Below are 16,927 nucleotides of genomic sequence, written 5' to 3' on the forward strand. Positions count from 1 at the left end.
TCTCTAGGACTGTGCACAAGAACTCATAGTCACCCTCCCAGAAGTTGGCCTAGATGCTACCAAATTAGTGGCCTGAGTAGCATGCCCTCCCCATCCAGCTGCATATGTCGAGACAAATTGAAGCTTAAAGATCAAGGTGAAGCAAGCAAACATACAATCAAGAAATAAATAGAACAATCCTGTAATATCTTAGAGAAATTGACAACCTCAATTTGCACAAAGAAAACAGGGTAAGATGCCTCAAGTAAGTGATCAAAATACAGGACTAGAACACCTTTCCCAGGAAGAAATGGTAACGAAACTGGTACCTGTGCTGCGAGTATTGGGACCAACCAGGCACCTGTAAGAAGATCTGAGTGGAGTCCAGCTTACCAGTTTGCAGTCTGGTGATGTCTCCTGTGGGTGAGGCCTTTTGATGAGAGAGACATGGAGAAGAAATGAGCCCTCTTGACTGGGTTCTGTGTCTCATGTTTGGGGCCCATATGACCCGCCAATCTTGGGAGCTGTGCCCTTCCGTTTTCCTACAGAAGTTGGGTCCCTGAAACTCTTCACCCACCAGCCTGTGATCTCCCAGCTTTCTCCTTCACCTTTCTGCATCTCTTGCTGTAGATGGACTTGAACTGCTGACTTTACTGTTGGCAACCCAGTAGTTAAACTACAGTGCCGTTAAGTCTTCTGGTTTGCATAAAAATTTTTTATTTGTATTTCTGTATGTAAATCAAAACCTATAGCCATTCGAGAGATACTCATGTGTCTGTGAAATGGTACAGCCACACGTATGTCACTTTCTTTAAAAACATATGAACATATACCACATGCAGTTGATTTTTGTCAACTTGGCTGGGCCAGGATTCTCATGGTTTGGCAGTTGTTAGATGTCATCAAGTCAGCTCCAACTCACAGGGACCCCAGAACAGATCGAAACACTCCTTGGCCCTGTGCCATCCTCACAATTGTTCTTAAGTTTGAGTCCATCAATGCAGCCACTGTGTCAATTCATCTTGTTGAGGACCTTCCGCTTTTTTGCTGCCCTCTACTTTAAGTATGATGTCCTTCAGAGACTGGTCTCTTCTGACAACATGTCCAAAGTATGTGAGATGAAGTCTGAACATTTCTGGCTGAACTGCTTCCAAAACAGATTTGTTTGTTCTTTTAGCAGCCCATGGTACTTCCAGTATTCTTCTCCAGCACCATAATACAAATGCATTGATTCTCCTTGGTCATTCTTCTTCAATATCCAACTTTCACATACATAAGGGCCAATGAAAATACCATGGCTTGCGTCAGGTGCACCTTAGTCCTCAAAGTAATATCCTTGCTTTTCAACACTTTAAAGAAGAGGTCATGTGCAACCGGTTTACCCAATGCAATGCGTCCTTTGATCTCTTGACTGATGCTCCATGAGAATTAATTGTGAAATCAGTTTGGCGGTTAAGGTTAAGTAATCCTCCATGATGTCACATAACATAATGTAATCAACTTCATAATGTGGTCTGCTGTGAGCAGCCAGTATGTTGTTAGGATTAGAGTGGAGTGAAACTTCCGCACTCAGGTCACAGCCCTGATGTAATTGAAAGGAAATTTCTTTAGACATGTATCCTAATTCCCACTTAAGTGGATGCTGTAGTGAAGTTTCTTTGCTTCCCTACTGGATCTGGATCCTGCACTGGGATTATTGAACTCTGGTTCTTTGGACTTGAGCCCACAGCATGACATGTTGCCTGATGATCCCAGGAGCTATCAGTGGCTGCCATCTGACCCGATGACCTTGGATTCACTTGCCTCTCTGGTTACAAGCCTGACCTGATGACCTTGGATTCATTCACCTCTCCAAACACAAGCCTGTCCTGCTGGCCTTGGATTTATCTGCCTCTGCATCAGTGGTGCACCTGCTGATCCTGGGTTCGTCAACCCCTGAAGCAACATCAGGCAGGAGGACTCTCCGTCCCAGCATCTGACTCACAGACTTGAAACATGCTTCTAAAAATGTGTGAACCATTTTCTTGATAACTAAGAAGTGTCACTGATTTTCCTTCTCCAGAGAACTCAGACTCACATACCATATAATCCAGCAATCCTACTCCTAAGTATATGAGCTCCCCAGCACCACCCCCAAAAGGAAAAAAAAAAAAACAGGAAAAAGGTCTGCTGGGTGGAGATTTTGTAGTACACATTTCCCCCCACTAGGTGAGCATCTAGCAACTCTATCTGAGTTAGTGCACCCAGTGGCATCGCCTGGGAAAGTTCTCTCATCCCAATGATTTTTTTGTAAAAGCACTTTTGACTGAAAGATGACCAGTTTAAGAGAACAGCACGCACTTATGAAATTTTGTTTCCGGCTCAGGAAAAATGCCACAGAAACTATTGGGATGTTGAACACAGCTTGGAAGGCCAGCACTATGGGAAAACTCAAGTGTACAAGTGATTTTCTTGTTTCAAAAAAGGTGAAATGTTGATTGATGATAAGCCTCATTCTGGACGTCCATCAACTTCCCAAATGGATGAAAATATCGACTTGTAGTGAATTTGGAGTTTGTTCCACCAGGTCAGATTGTTAATCAAGCATTCTATTTAGAGGTTCCGAAAAGATTGCATAACAGTGTGTGACAAAAATTCTGATTTGTGGCAGATGGGGGACTGGTTTTGCCACCACAACAATACACCTGCTCATGCAGCCATCTCGGTGTGCTAGTTTTGGGCGAGCAACACCATCTTACTCAGTGTGACTTCTTTTTGTTTCCATGAACGAAGAGGGACATGAAAGTACAGCGGTTTGACGATATAGAAGTGAAGAAAAATGAGGGCGGTACTGCCAGCCATCCAAACAGATAGAATGGAATCACAGATTCGACAAGTGTATTAGTGTAATGGAGAGCAATTTGAAGGTGATAAGGTTGTTTTGTAAAAAAAAAAAAAAAAAATCAACAGACTGGACTGGAAAACGCTCCTAAGGGCCAGCAAACGATCCCTGAACTAACTACAAGCTTTTCTCTTGTGAAAAAAAAAAATTTAACACAAGTTTTTAAAAAAATTCTGTTTTTTTTAGGGGGTGCATCCCCTTATGTCCTACAGAAATAAGATTGCTGACACAAAAGAACATTCACAAAGTAATATTCATTACAACTTTATTGACAACAGCAAAAAAGATGGAAACAACTTAAATGTCCAGTAGTAGAAGAACAGATAAACAAACTGTAGCATGTACAGATTATGGAACACTATACAACGATAAATAATGATGAAACCATTAAACATCTCGCAACATAGATTAATCTGGAGGACATTTTCCTTTCTTTTATTTTTTTAAATAAATTTATTTGGGGCTTGTACAACTCTTATCAAAATCCATCCATCCATCCATGTGTCAAGCATATTTTTGTGTTTGTTGCCATCATCATTCTGATAACATTTGCTTTCTACTTGAGCCCTTGGTGTCAGCTCCTTATTTTCCCCCTCCCTCCCCACCCCCACCTCTCTCATGAACTCTTGATAATTTATAAATTATTATTATTTTGTCATGTCTTACACTGTCTGACATCTCCCTTCGCCCACTTTTCTGTTGTCCATCCCCCAGGGAGGAGGTCACTTGTAGATCCTTGTAATCTGTTCTCTTCTTTCTCCCTCACCTGCCCTCCACCCTCCCTGTATCGCCACTCTCACCACTGGTCCTGAGGGGTTCATCTCTCCTGGATTCCCTGTGTTTCCAGTTCCTATGTGTACCAGTGTACATCCCCTGGTCTAGCTGGATTTGTGAGGTAGAATTGGGATCATGATAGTTGTGGGGAGGAAGCACTAAAGAACTAGAGGAAAGTTGTATGTTTCATTGTTGCTGCACTGTACATTGACTGGCTAGTCTCCTCCCCACAACCGATGACCAGTTGCCTCAGATGGGCTTTTGGTCTTCACTCTGTGCTCCCCCTCATTCACAATGATATGATTTTTTATTCTTTGATTCCTAATAGCTGATCCCATCGACACCTCGTGATCATATATGCTGGTGAGCTTCCTCCATGTGGGCTTTGTTGCTTCTCAGTCAGATGGCAATTTGTTTATCTTCAAATCTTTAAGACCTGAGACACTGTATCTTTTGATAGCCGGGCACCATCAGCTTTCTTCACCACATTTGCTTATGCACCCGCTTTGTCTTGAGCAATCGTATAGGGAAGGTGAACATCATGGAATGCCAGTTTTAATAGAACAAAGTGTTGTTGTGTTGAGGGAGTACTTGAGTAGAGGCCCAATGTCCTTCTGCTACCTTAATCCTAAGCCTATAAATATATGTACATAGATCTATTTCCCCATCATCACATATAAATATATTTGCATATGTACATGCCTGTATTTAGCCCTCTATAAATGCCCTTTGTGGAGGACATTTTTCTAAGTGGAATAAGTCAAGTACAAAAGGACAAATATTATATGGCACCATTATTATAAACAGTCAATAACAGGTATATACACAGAAAGAAATACACTGATGGATACCAGGGAGTGGAAAGGAAGGGAAAAGAAACACTAATTAGATAGTACACCAGGGTATATTCTAATGTAGGAAAAGGCAATACACCCTGTGAGGGAAGTCAACACCTTGTAACCAAGGTAAAGAAAGACACTGAGAGGTATGCAAAACTAAAGGACAACTTAGGTAAATGCATTAGCATAGGTATATGTCAATAACATCAATAATTTGTGAGTAAATACATAGATAAATCAGGACAAAAATGAGGCTTTCTCCTTTGATAAAATTTGCCATCTTAAAAACCCATTGGGCAAAACAAAAAACCCCATTGGGCAGTGCTACTGTGCCCTACAGGATCACTAAGAGTCAGCATCAATTTGATGGCAATAAGTTGTGTTGCATTGTTCCATACAGGTAAATATGAGTAGTGGTTTAATAAGATGACATCCTTTTATATTTTCACTAGTTAAGTCATAGTAACATGCTTCCAGGAAAGAAGTGTTCGTCATACTGCACTTGAACATTTTTTCTAAATTTATTAAGATTTCAAAAGAAACGAAAAGGGAACAATATATCCACATCTGATCACCTTTAATTACCCACCTTGTGCTCACTCTGGTATGAGCCACTGTCTTCTGCAGATTTGTGTGTTGTAAAAGATTCTTGGCTGTTTCTGGTCTTGCCCCTACTGTGTGTTCTCAACTGTGTACCGTGGCGTACAATCCTTTAAAAATTAAGTCCAGTAGGACTTACCCCTCAATATAAAAGCCCTTTAACGGTGCCCAGATGACACAAATGCCTTGCACTTGACTATTAACTTAAAGGTTGGTGGCCTAAAATTACGTAATGAACCCACTCAGGAAAGGCTTCCATCAAGATTACAGGGGGAAGCGCTCAGGAACAGTTCCACCCCATCACAAGGGATTGCCACGAGTTAGATCAACTCAATAGCCATGAGTGCTTTATTTCAACAGCTTCCCAGCTTTCAGTATAAACCAAAGTGAAAATGAGAGCCTAAGCTTCAAACCCTCTCAAGATTTGGCTCTGGTTTCAACTCACTGACCACTACTCCAGTTACTCTTTCTTGTTGTTCTGCATACAAGACAGCTCGGACTTTGTTGTTGGCTATTTATTCAGTATTTGCCACTAGCTCACTAGACTGGAAGCTTATGAGGGTAGTGCCTTAGTATTTTCACTGTTGTATTCCTGGTCTAAGGATTCCTTTTGGGTAAGGTGACCAGACGTCCTACTTTTGGCAGGACAGTCCTGATTTTGAACAATTTGTCCCATGTCCTGCGGCGTTTTTAAAAAGTCCCAATTGTTAGAAAGAATGCACGACAAGCTGGGGAATGGCGGGAGAATGGGAAGGGAATATACATTTTTCGGCTGCCATGTGGCTATTTTGCCAGGATATGAGTTTTATATAATTTTTGTTAATTTTATAATGTTAAACTTTAATAATAACAAATAATTGTTGAGAACTGATTATTGAGAACTGCTTACCAAAGTTCGCATTGTTGATGAGTTGCTAGAATTCGACCACCATTGTTTGGACTTAATGAACAATGGTATTTTTTGGCATGGGCAACGACAAAAACATTTTGTAACTGTCTCTCAGACGATACACATCGTACTGCGTGCTAGTGCTAGTTAAACAAGTGATGTCAGCAAATCAGCTATTCTGCTCATGCTAATTTCTTTTCTTCGTCTCTATAAGTTGTTTTCCGAAAAAAAAATCCTGTATTTTGGAGGAAGATGCAGCAATATTTAAATATATTTTATGTTTCTGTGTCTGCAAGTGCTTTGAAATATCATTCTTCCCGCCGTGCAAAAATCATTCGATCATATTATTCCAAATTTCCCATATCGTAATATTTCCGAAAATGATCTTTTTAATGAGGTATCATTATTTTAAAAATATATTGATAAGGAAAGGGTTAAATCTTGGGCATCAGCAAAAATCACAATAGAGAACAAATGGTTAGAAATATTTCATTATTTTGAAACAAACCATGTTCCATACAATGATGTGGAATGCGTGCTGTCCTTACCAGGAACTAATGCTGCGACTGAACACGTTTTTTCTACCGTAAATAAAGTGTGGACATCAGAAACATCACAATTAAGTGTTGAGACTTTGAAAGCCATTTATGTGTGAAATATAATTTAACAAATTCTTGTGAAAAAGTTCATGACCTTTTAAACGACAGCAATCTACTAAAAAAATCACTCAAATGAGAGATATGCCAAAGAATAAAATAATGCTATACATAATTTTTAATGTGTTATATTTGTAAATTGTACTTATGTTGAAAATTTAAAAAGATATTACAGTACTATTTTTTGTGTTCTGTGAAAATTTTTGTTGCTCCACATAGACCAAATTTTTAATAAAAAACTCCTCTTCCTCCCCCCCACCCCCCATGTCAATGGTGTCCCGCTTTACTACTGTTAAAATCTGGTCACCTGACTTTTGGGTGCTAACTGACAAGTCATCAGTCTGAAAACAGCAGTCGGATAAGATACGGTCATCTGCTTCCGTAGTAAAGAACTGCAACCTGGGGAACCCTGTGAAGCAGCTCTGCTCTGCTCGGTAGGGGTCCATCCTGCAGGGCTACTCTTATTTCCTATGGCTTGGAATTGACGGGACAGCAAAGGTTGTGTATGTGTGTGTGTTGAAGACGAGTGTCTGGAGCATTGTAGGAATTTGGTTTAAAAAAACAACTCACTTCCGTCAAGCCCCACCACTCAGCTTTCCGTTTTTCACGCTGTGGTGGCTTGTGTGTTGCTGTGATGCTGGAAGCTACGTCACCAACGCTTCAAATACCAGCAAGGTCGATTCCAAGGTTCTGGGTCTTGGAACCCCGGTTCTGCCTACGTACGCTGCCAGAGGCAGTTGATACCTTAGAGGAAAAACGGCGTTCTCCACGTTCTCCACCACAGTCCCCGGACGGAAAAGATCAAGCGAAAGACTCATGGGTCTTTCTCAAGCGCCATGAAGCTACAGAAGCCTCACCTACGAGTGGAGACTAATGGCAACTTATCGATTCATTTGAATTGCTTACTCTTTGTCCATCGGGTAGCGGAGGAGTCCAGGATAAATGCTCGTGAGAGTAAATGTGAAGTAATTTAAAAAAACATATCCTGGTTGCCTCAAAGGTAATTCTAAACACATTCTTGAAAACTGTGTATTAATTTAGATGCTAACATGAGGTGAAATGATTTTTTACTTATCTACTTAGTATTATAGATTACTTAACTATTGGTTAGAGGTGTGCCTATGTGTATGTTAATTTACTAATATTTAAACGTCTCAAGTAAATACATAAATTCAAATATTTCGTACTCTTGTGCTTTCTTTAGTTTAAGTGGTCTTGTCCATTTCTATTTTTGTTTTGTCATTGCGCATATTTTCCATACGATATATGTAAGCTTAAGTTTACACACCTGTTCTTCTCTCACCAGCTAGCTCTCACCTACCATTTTCATTTATGACAGTAGTAAATTTATCTGTCTTAATATTTTGTGCATTGATCATGTATATTTGGCAGTGATGAATGCCCAGATTTGAAGTGCTAATAATAGCTAATAACACTGATTATATGTCAGCTTGACTGGGCCGTGGTTCTCAGTAGTTTGGCAGTTATATAATGATGTGGCTATCCTCCATTTTCATGTAATAAAATTAATTTAGTATTAATAATGAGGTAGCATTTAGGACCTAACTATAAGATAAGGGAGAACTGGGTGCCCTATGAAAAAATTTTTTTGCTTTAAGTATATATGTATATATTTAGACTTCAACCAAAACTACCTGTGGAATTACTCTCCAAAGAAAGATATCATGCAGTCACATCTAAGTGTATTACATGTATTAGTGTCTGTTGTTAATGCCTTCACATAAGCAGTTCTACTTATCATTATGTTCTTAAAATAATTACTCAATTTTTGTTTCCCCCAAACCTAGCTACCTAGTTTTAAAAGTAAATCCTGATAAAAATGCCAGCCATCATGTCTTGGTGAGGCCGCATTTCCCTCTCCCAGGGATTCTTAATAAAATCTATTTATGTAACACCCCCCCCCCCCCGCCAATATGTATATCAGCAAGGTCACATGTGGTAAACAAATTTCAGCTCAGCTTCCACACTAAGAACAGACTACAAAGAAGGAGTCGGCTATTCATTTCTGAGGGCTTAGCCACCGACAACCTGATGACTAGCAACAGAACCTACTCTGATATTACCAACAGATGAGCCCCTCAGGTTCTGGGGAAGAGTTATCTCCTCAAAGTAGTCAGTCATAATGAAGTGAATGGAGTAAAGCTTTCAGGACCTTTATTTGTTTATGAGGCTTGAGTCAAAATGAGAAGGAACAGCTGCAAACATTTGTTAATAATAAATAGGATGTAGGCTATATGAAGCATGAACTAGAAAAATTTGAAATCTTAAAAATGGAAATGAGTGCATAAAGATCAATAATCTAGGCATTGGTGAGCTAAAATGGTCTTGTATTGTCTGTTTTGAGTCAGACAAGAATATGGTTTTCCATGTGAGGTATGAAAAACCTAAGAGGAATGGTATCTCATCCATCATTAAAACATATTTTTCAAGATGTCTAGAAGTACGATGCTGTCTTTGACAGGGTAATAAGAAGGTGCTAACAAGGAAGCTCCATTGGTGCAACTGTTATTCAAATTTAGGCACCAAGCACTAAAGCTAGTGATGAAGAAATTGAAGAATTCTACCAGTGTCTTCAGTCTGATATTGATCAAACATGCAATCAAGATGCACTGATAATTATTGATATGCAAAAAAGAGGACACAACAGTAGTTGGAAAAAATGGCCTTAGTGATAGAAACAAAACTAAAGATGGCGTGATTTTTGTCAGAACAGCAAATTCCTCATTTCGAATACCTTCTTCAACAATATAAAGTGGCGACTGTACACGAGGACGTTCCCAGATAGAATACAGAGGGATCAGAAGGATTGCCTCTGTGGAAGGAGCTGAGCAAGAACCTTAGTCTCAGCAGCCAAACCAGGCCAGCGACGGACTGCTCAGATGTAAGTTCACGTTGAACCTGAAGAGAATTAAAACGAGATCACAAGAGCCAGAATACAAATTCAAATAGATCCCACTTGAATTTATAGAACACCTAAAAACATATGTAATGCAGTGAACACTAATGACAGAAGATCTGATGATTTGTGGGAGGACATCAAGAACATCATACATGTAGAAAGCAACAGGTCATGAAAAAGACCAGAAAAGAAAGAAAAGACCCAATTGAATATTAGAAAAAATTCTGTAGTCCTTGAATGGAGGCTAGCTAAATAAAGCAAGTGGGAAAAAATGATTGAAAAGAACTGAACAGAAAATTCTAAAGAGCAGCTCAAGGAGACATGGGAGAGTATTAAAATAAAACGAGCAAAGATCTGCAGTTAGAATGTTAAAAGAGAACATGCTCAACATATCTGAAGGCTAAGAAATTAAAGAAAAAACATTCAAGCCTCTGGTTACTGTATTGAAGCTAGCCTCAAAAGAAGATGGAAGGAACACAAAGAGTCATTGTATCCAAAAAATGGGTCACTGTTCAACCACGTCCAGAAGTTGCCTATGATCAGGAACCAGCAGTACTGAAGGAAGAAATCCACTGGTGAAAAACAAAGCTCCAGAAAATAGCAGAAAACAAATTGAAACGCTTAAAAAACAACAACCGAGTAAGCACTTGGGTACTCACTATGCTAAAAACTTGGAAGACATCTCGCTGGCCAACTGAATGGAAGAGATCTCTATTTGTGCCTGTGGTAGTTACGTAATCTCGTGTCAACTTGAGGATATTAAGAGTGAAGGAGTGGATTCTAGCCTATCAATCAGATCACAACCTGATGATGCTTCCTGTGAGCGTGGCCTTCTCTTGAGGATTCTGGGAACTTCCTCTCTTTCTCCTGGGAGGCAGGCCACAGTCTCTCTCTGCTTCACTTTTCTGCTGTTGAGGAGACACATGCAGGAGCTAGAGATGCCACGTGGAAATGCTTCCACCAGTATTGGATCCACAAGACTTTTCACCCATCGGCTTGTGATCTTCCTGCATTCAGCATCATTATGAGTGACTATGTGAGTCTGAAAAGGAATTTATGGGCTAATATCAGACTTATGGACTCGATCTGAACTGTTTTCTAAATATACAATTACTCTTTGATATGAAGTTCTTTCCTGTACATAGAGGAGTGTCCCTGGATTTGTTTCTTTAGTCAACCTGGCCTAACAGTGTCCATTACTAAGAAAGGTGATCCAATAGAGTGTGAAAATTATCCAAAAGTATAATTAATATCACATGCAAGTAAACATTTCCTGAAGATAATTTTTAAATGGCTACATCCATACATTGACAGAGACCATCCAGAAATTCAAGCCAGATTCAGAAAAGTATATCGCAAAAGGCGTATCATTGCTGATGTCAGATGGATCTTGGCTGAAAGCAGAAAGTATCTTAAGTATATTTATGATTTTATATATATGTGTGTAGAGAAATAGAGAGAGGCTGATACAGTAAGCAGGAATATAACGGATAATTAGTTCACACAGAAGTACAGAAGATTCAGTTCAACTCACTTTGGTAGATCAGTTAATACACTGAAGGTCTTCAACTCAAGCAGGTCCAAGGTAAAGGAAGTAGACAGCAGAGTCTGTCCTCAGGCAAGACAGGTAAAGTCAGCCCACAGACAGCAGACAGCAGGGTGGGCAGCAACAGTCGGTAGTGTGAGAGCTTATCGAAGCAGGCCCCAATGGGGTCTCGAGATGTACGCACCAACAGTGCGGAGAAGCAGGTTATGATGGAATCACAGTGATGCACACAAGGCTACACGATCTTCCGGTTGGCTCAGCCCACAGTAGCCCAGCACACGGTTGAGGCAAAGGACTAGCTCAGGCAGCAGAGTGCTGGTCCAATCAACAGGGAGAAAGAGAAAAGGGGCCAGCCTTGGAAAGCCATTTATCTCGTCTCCCTCCAATCAAGCTGCGACCTGATTAAACTCTGCCTGTATGTTCCAATGGAGACCTCGTTGGTACAATAAACCTATCATAATATTTATTTGTGTTTTATTGACTCTGCAAAGGCATTTGGTTATATGGATTATAACAAACTATGGGTAACAGTGAGGGAAATGAGAATTCTAGAACACGTAATTGTTCTCATGCAGAACTTGTACATTGTCCAAGAGGTAGTCACAAAACAAAGGAACACTGAGTGGTTTAAAAACAGGAAATGTGTGCATTGGTTTGTGTCCTTTCACCATATTAATTCAGTCTCTATGCTGAGCAAAGAATCCAAGAAGCTAGATTATAAGAAGAAGGTGGCATCAGGATTGGAGGAAGGCTTATTATCAACCTGCCATATGCAGATGACATAGCCTTCTTTACTAAAAGTGAGGAGGACTTGAATCACTTGCTGATGAAGATCAAGGACCGTAGCCTTCAGTATGGATTGCAACTCATTGTACAGAAAACTCAAAATCTCTATTACTGGATGAATAGACCACATCATGGTAGAAAAAAGATGAACGTTGTCAAGGATTTCATTTTACTTGATCCACACTGCTATGAATGCAGTTGTCAAGAAAGCAAAGGGTTCATTGCACAGGACTTCTTTAAACTGTTGAAGAACAAGGATGTCACATTGAGAAGTAATGTCTACCTGACCCACACCAAGATATTTTCAATCCCCTCATAGGGGTGTGAAAGTTGGTCAATGAATAAGGAAGACTGCAGAAAAGTTGGTGCATTTGCATTATGGTGTTAGTGAAGAATATTTAAAGTACCACGAACTGCCAGACGAACAAACAAATCTGTCTTGGGAAAAGTACAGCCAAAATGCTCCTTAGAAGCATGGATGGTGAGACTATGTCTCACATACTGTGGACATGTTATCAGAAGGGACCCAAACAAACAAACTCACTGCCATCAAGTTGGTGATAAATTAGAGACCCGGCCCTGGTAAAGTACAGACCAGTGAAAAAGAGGACAGTTCTCAGTGAGATAGACTGATACATTGGCTGTAATAACGGGCTGAGCACAGCAGTGACTGAAGACAATGCAGGACAGGACAATGGTCGCTACGGATGGGAACCAACCAACGACACCTAATCAAATCAATTCTGATTCATATCTAGGGTTTCTGAGGCTATAAATCTTTACGGGAGCCAATAGCTTCATCTTTCTCCCTCGGCATAGCTGGCAGATTTGAACCGTCAACATTGTTTTAGCTATCTAACACCCAACGTACCACCAAAGCTCCTTAGGAACTTCATAAACCCAATGTATGTCAACTGAGTGTTTAAATCTTAGCCTAAATGTCACTTCCTTAGAGAATTTTCCCCTAACCACTTGCTTTACTACTTCACTGCTCCTTGGCCTCCCCTTCTTTTGTATTCTCAATTGCAATCATTGCCCTGTTCTTCTACTTCATTATGACCCATCCTGTAATCACCTGCTTGTTTGCTTTCTTGTCTATTGGCTTACAGTAGGCTTTTTCTGTACACCTCTGGCCTTGTGCAGTGCCTGGCACCTCGAAGGACTCCACAAATGTTTGTGGGATGTGAATAAATGGATTTTTCTCAGATCAAGGGCCAGCATTATAATCCTTGTGTATTTGTTTCTTAAAATCCAGTTAGAAGTTTTTCATATGAAGGCCCTCGCCTTCCTGTCAATGTAGAAAACTCTTCACATTCTTTCCTAGACTCTAAGTTCTTTAATACTGGGGACAGTTTCTACAATATCATTCCTGTCTCCTGAGCCTACCGTAGTGACTGGTCTACCAATTGCTATCAAATATATTCCAATTCATGGAAATCTTATGCACGTCGGAGTAGAACTGTGCTCCGCAGGGTTTTCCAAAACTGTGCTCCGCAGGGTTTTCCCTAGGGAAGTAGATTGCGAGACCTTTCTTCTGAGCATGCTAATTGCTTGCACCACCCAGTGACTCCAATTGACCTACTAAAAACCTAAAACCAAAGCCATTTGTAGTAACCCACCACAATTAACCCCAGTGTAGCCATACTTTGTAAATTAGCCTGAGTATAGCCATTTTCTACTGACCCAAGTGTGGCCAATTTGCAAATCCTGTAATTCCTCTTGTACCTGCTATTCTCTGTAACTGCTGAATCATGCCATTTATTTTTGAAATTGAAGACAAGTGTTAAAACACCTGCTCCAAATTCCCCCCTTTCACCCCATCTATTGAGTGACTACCTGCCTCCTATGCCTTTGTGTCCAAGTTCCCCTTTTCTCCACAAATGTAACACCACCCTGCCCCCCTATGTCTTGTTTTCTCCCTAGTATAAAAACTTCCCACTTTCAGCATGCAGGGTCTTGGGAGAATTAGGCTCTAGCCACCCTTGACCACTAGCTAATCAAGGCTTATTAACTTTTATTAAAGTTGGGTGTGGGTTAACTGATATCACCCAGGTACAACACATTGCCATCAAGTGGATTCAGACTCATAGTGACCCTGATAGGACAGGGTAGGACTGCTCCTCTGGGTTTCCAACACTGTAAATCTTTACAGCCAGCCTCATCTTTCTCTTTCAGAGCAACTGGTGGGTTTGAACAACCAGCCTTGTGGTTGGCAGCCCAAGGCTTAGCCCCCAATGACACCAGGGCTCTTTCATTGATTTACAGTAGATGCTTAATAAATGCTTATGAATGAATGAAGGTACAAGTTGAGCTTGTTTAAGAAAGGTTACTTCAGTAATAACCCTCAGTACCTCCCTACTTAGTGTACCCTAAGTGGAAAGAGTATTAAGGGACAATGACTATTGGCCGGTGGTCAAAATTCTTAAAATCAACCATTTGAGATCAAAGGGGCAGCATTTATTTTCCCAAGGACAAGGCTCAAAGCCTTAGGCAAGAAGGAGGAGTGGAAATAGGCGATGTAGTGAGGAAGGGGGCTAAATGATGGTGCGCTCAGGGGATTGCAATCAATGAATTGAATCAGAAAGTATATGACTTGTTGAGTATAAAAAACTATGATCTACTCTGTAATCTGCCACCTAATTCACAATACAATTAAAAAATAACTTTCATTGTCTTATCTGGTCTCTCTACTTCACAAAATTCTTGTATCTCTCACCTTATTTTAAAATCAGTAAACTTATTGCTGAAGCTGCATTTCCTAGTCCTCCAAATTCCCTCTTGGTGGTTGTACCACTAATTACATGAGATGTAATTAGAAAAAATGTCATGCCATGGGAAATGAAGAGGAAGCATCGTTAGGTTACCTGTCCTCCCTGCATCCCAACCCCCATCTCAAAGTCACATCTAAACAGAGTCTCCTAAAAATCCCCACCTGCTGCAGAAACTCTTCATTGGAGGGTTCAGCTTTGAAACATCAGCGGAGAGTCTTCAGAGCCATTTTGAGCAATAGGGGATGCTCAGGACAGTGTGTTCATGAGAGAGCTGGACACCAAGCACGGCAGAGGCTTTGGGTTGTCATTTAGTCTACCGTGGAGGAGGTGGAATGCAAGGCCACATAAGGTAGAGGGAAGAGTTTTGGAACCAAAGGCCAGGTGCCTACTTAACTGTGAAAAAGATTCATTTAGGGCATCAAAGAAAACACTGAAGAGCACCACTGATGAGATAATTTTGAGCAATACGGGAAAACTGAGATCATGACTGGTCAATACTTGCCAAACATCAAAACCAAGGTGGTAGTAGCAGTAGCCATGGCAGAAGATTTTAATAACTACCAGGAAACAAAGCTTAGCAGGAAAGGCGAGTCAGAGAAGTGAGAAGGAAGCTACAGATTACAATAGATTTGTGAACTCAGCCAAGCACAGTGGTGGCAAAGGCCTAGAAGCTACAAAGAAGACATGTTTTAGACAGTACTCATATGTCTGGGCAAAAGAACATGAGGACTGTATGTGCGACTAACGTATAACAGGTTATAATTCATTTCTATGCTATGGAAAGTGTAAAGCATTCCAACAAAGGATTAAGTTCTTTTGCACCTATGTTGTAGATTGATAAATGTTATAGTTTGATCATGATAGTGAATACATATCTCAATCTAAATAAAAGCAGAATGATATAATAAACTGCCATCTACCTGTTTTGGTAGTGCAGATTAAAGCATTTGAGTTTCGTTTGAACACGCCAATCCTCTGCAGGAGGCAAAAGAGGCAGTCCGTCTGCTTTCATAAAGGATGACAACTTTAGTAACCCTATGGGGAAATTCTACTATGTTTTACAGGGTCTATATGAGTCCAAATAGACTCCTCTATAGCGGGCTTGGATTTAGTTTTGTTTGGGGGCTGCTAAATGCAAAGTCAGCCATACAAAACCACCAGAAGACCGTGGGAGAAAGATGAGGCTTTCCACTCCCATAAAGAATTGTAACCATCTGTTTCAGAAACCCACAGGGGCATTTTCCACTCTGTCCCATAGGGTCACTATAAGTCAGAATTTACTCATTGGCAATTAAGGATAATTTTGTTTCATTCCTAGTCCTACTTATCATCTTTCCATTATTTTGAAGCAAACCCTGGGCATGGAATCATTTCACCTATTTCAGTATGTATGAAATATAAATATTTACTGTTACTGACACCCCTCTGTTCCTCAAGACTTAAAAAAGCATAAGGTTCATTGACGTGGACTTGCTCTTCTCAGTAAACAGCTCAGTAGTAGAGTTATTTAAGATCAAATGGTTTCGGACAACAGAAAAGTGGGTGAAGGGAGATGTCGGACAGTGCAAGATATGACAAAATAATAATTTATAAATCATTAAGGGTTCATGAGGGAAGGGGGAGAGGGAGGGAGGGGAAAATGAGGAGCTGATGCCAGGGAGTTAGGTGGAGAGCACACGTTTTGAGAATGAGGGCAACGAATGTCCAAATGTGCTTGACACAATGGATGGATGGATGGATTGTGATAAGAGTTGTATAGCCCCTAATGGTGTGAGGACAAGTATGGACAGAGCATTCAGCTCAGGGCCTCCTAACCAATAAATAGGAGGTGAATGAAAACAAACCCACTGTGCTTTGGGTTTTGAATATAGTCTTCTCCAACAAGCGTCTGGGGCTTTGTCCTTGTCCTCCTTACTTCTCTGCCTGAGTGAGTTTCCCTACAGACAAGGTCCTGGTTTCCACTTGGGGGCGGGGATACTGGGCGGGGCTACGCGTCTGCCCCGCCCCCAGCAGCCTCCCCAGTCCTCCTCCGTCTCCTCCCGTCTCCTTCCCAGCAGCCCCAGCGTCGGTGCGGCGCTCCTCAACATGGCGGCGGACAGCGAGGTGAGCTCCCGGGGCGTCTGTCAGCCGACTTTCAGCTCTGCCGCTCGTCCGCGTCAGCGCCCGGCACTCACTCTCTGTCCTTCTCTCTTTCCGTGTCCCGCAGCCCGAGTCCGAGGTGTTCGAGATCACGGACTTCACCACGGCGTCGGAATGGGAAAGGTGAGCGGGGCACCCCGCGGGGGC

At 41.1% G+C, this 16,927-nt stretch overlaps 1 protein-coding gene across 1 annotated transcript in view; it reads left to right on the forward strand.

Annotated features, from left to right (window-relative positions):
• The first annotated feature begins 16,682 nt into the window (after positions 1 to 16,682).
• RAB3GAP1 (RAB3 GTPase activating protein catalytic subunit 1) overlaps positions 16,683 to 16,927 on the forward strand; it is a 110,191-nt gene continuing 109,946 nt past the window's right edge. The window contains exons 1-2 of the mRNA XM_075530295.1: positions 16,683 to 16,744; positions 16,848 to 16,903. Of these exons, the coding sequence (XP_075386410.1) occupies positions 16,727 to 16,744; positions 16,848 to 16,903 (74 nt within the window). The 5' untranslated portion in view covers positions 16,683 to 16,726. The remainder of the gene's footprint in view (positions 16,745 to 16,847; positions 16,904 to 16,927) is intronic.

This window comes from Tenrec ecaudatus, chromosome 13 (genome assembly GCF_050624435.1).
Source record: "Tenrec ecaudatus isolate mTenEca1 chromosome 13, mTenEca1.hap1, whole genome shotgun sequence".
Taxonomy (NCBI): domain Eukaryota; kingdom Metazoa; phylum Chordata; class Mammalia; order Afrosoricida; family Tenrecidae; genus Tenrec; species Tenrec ecaudatus.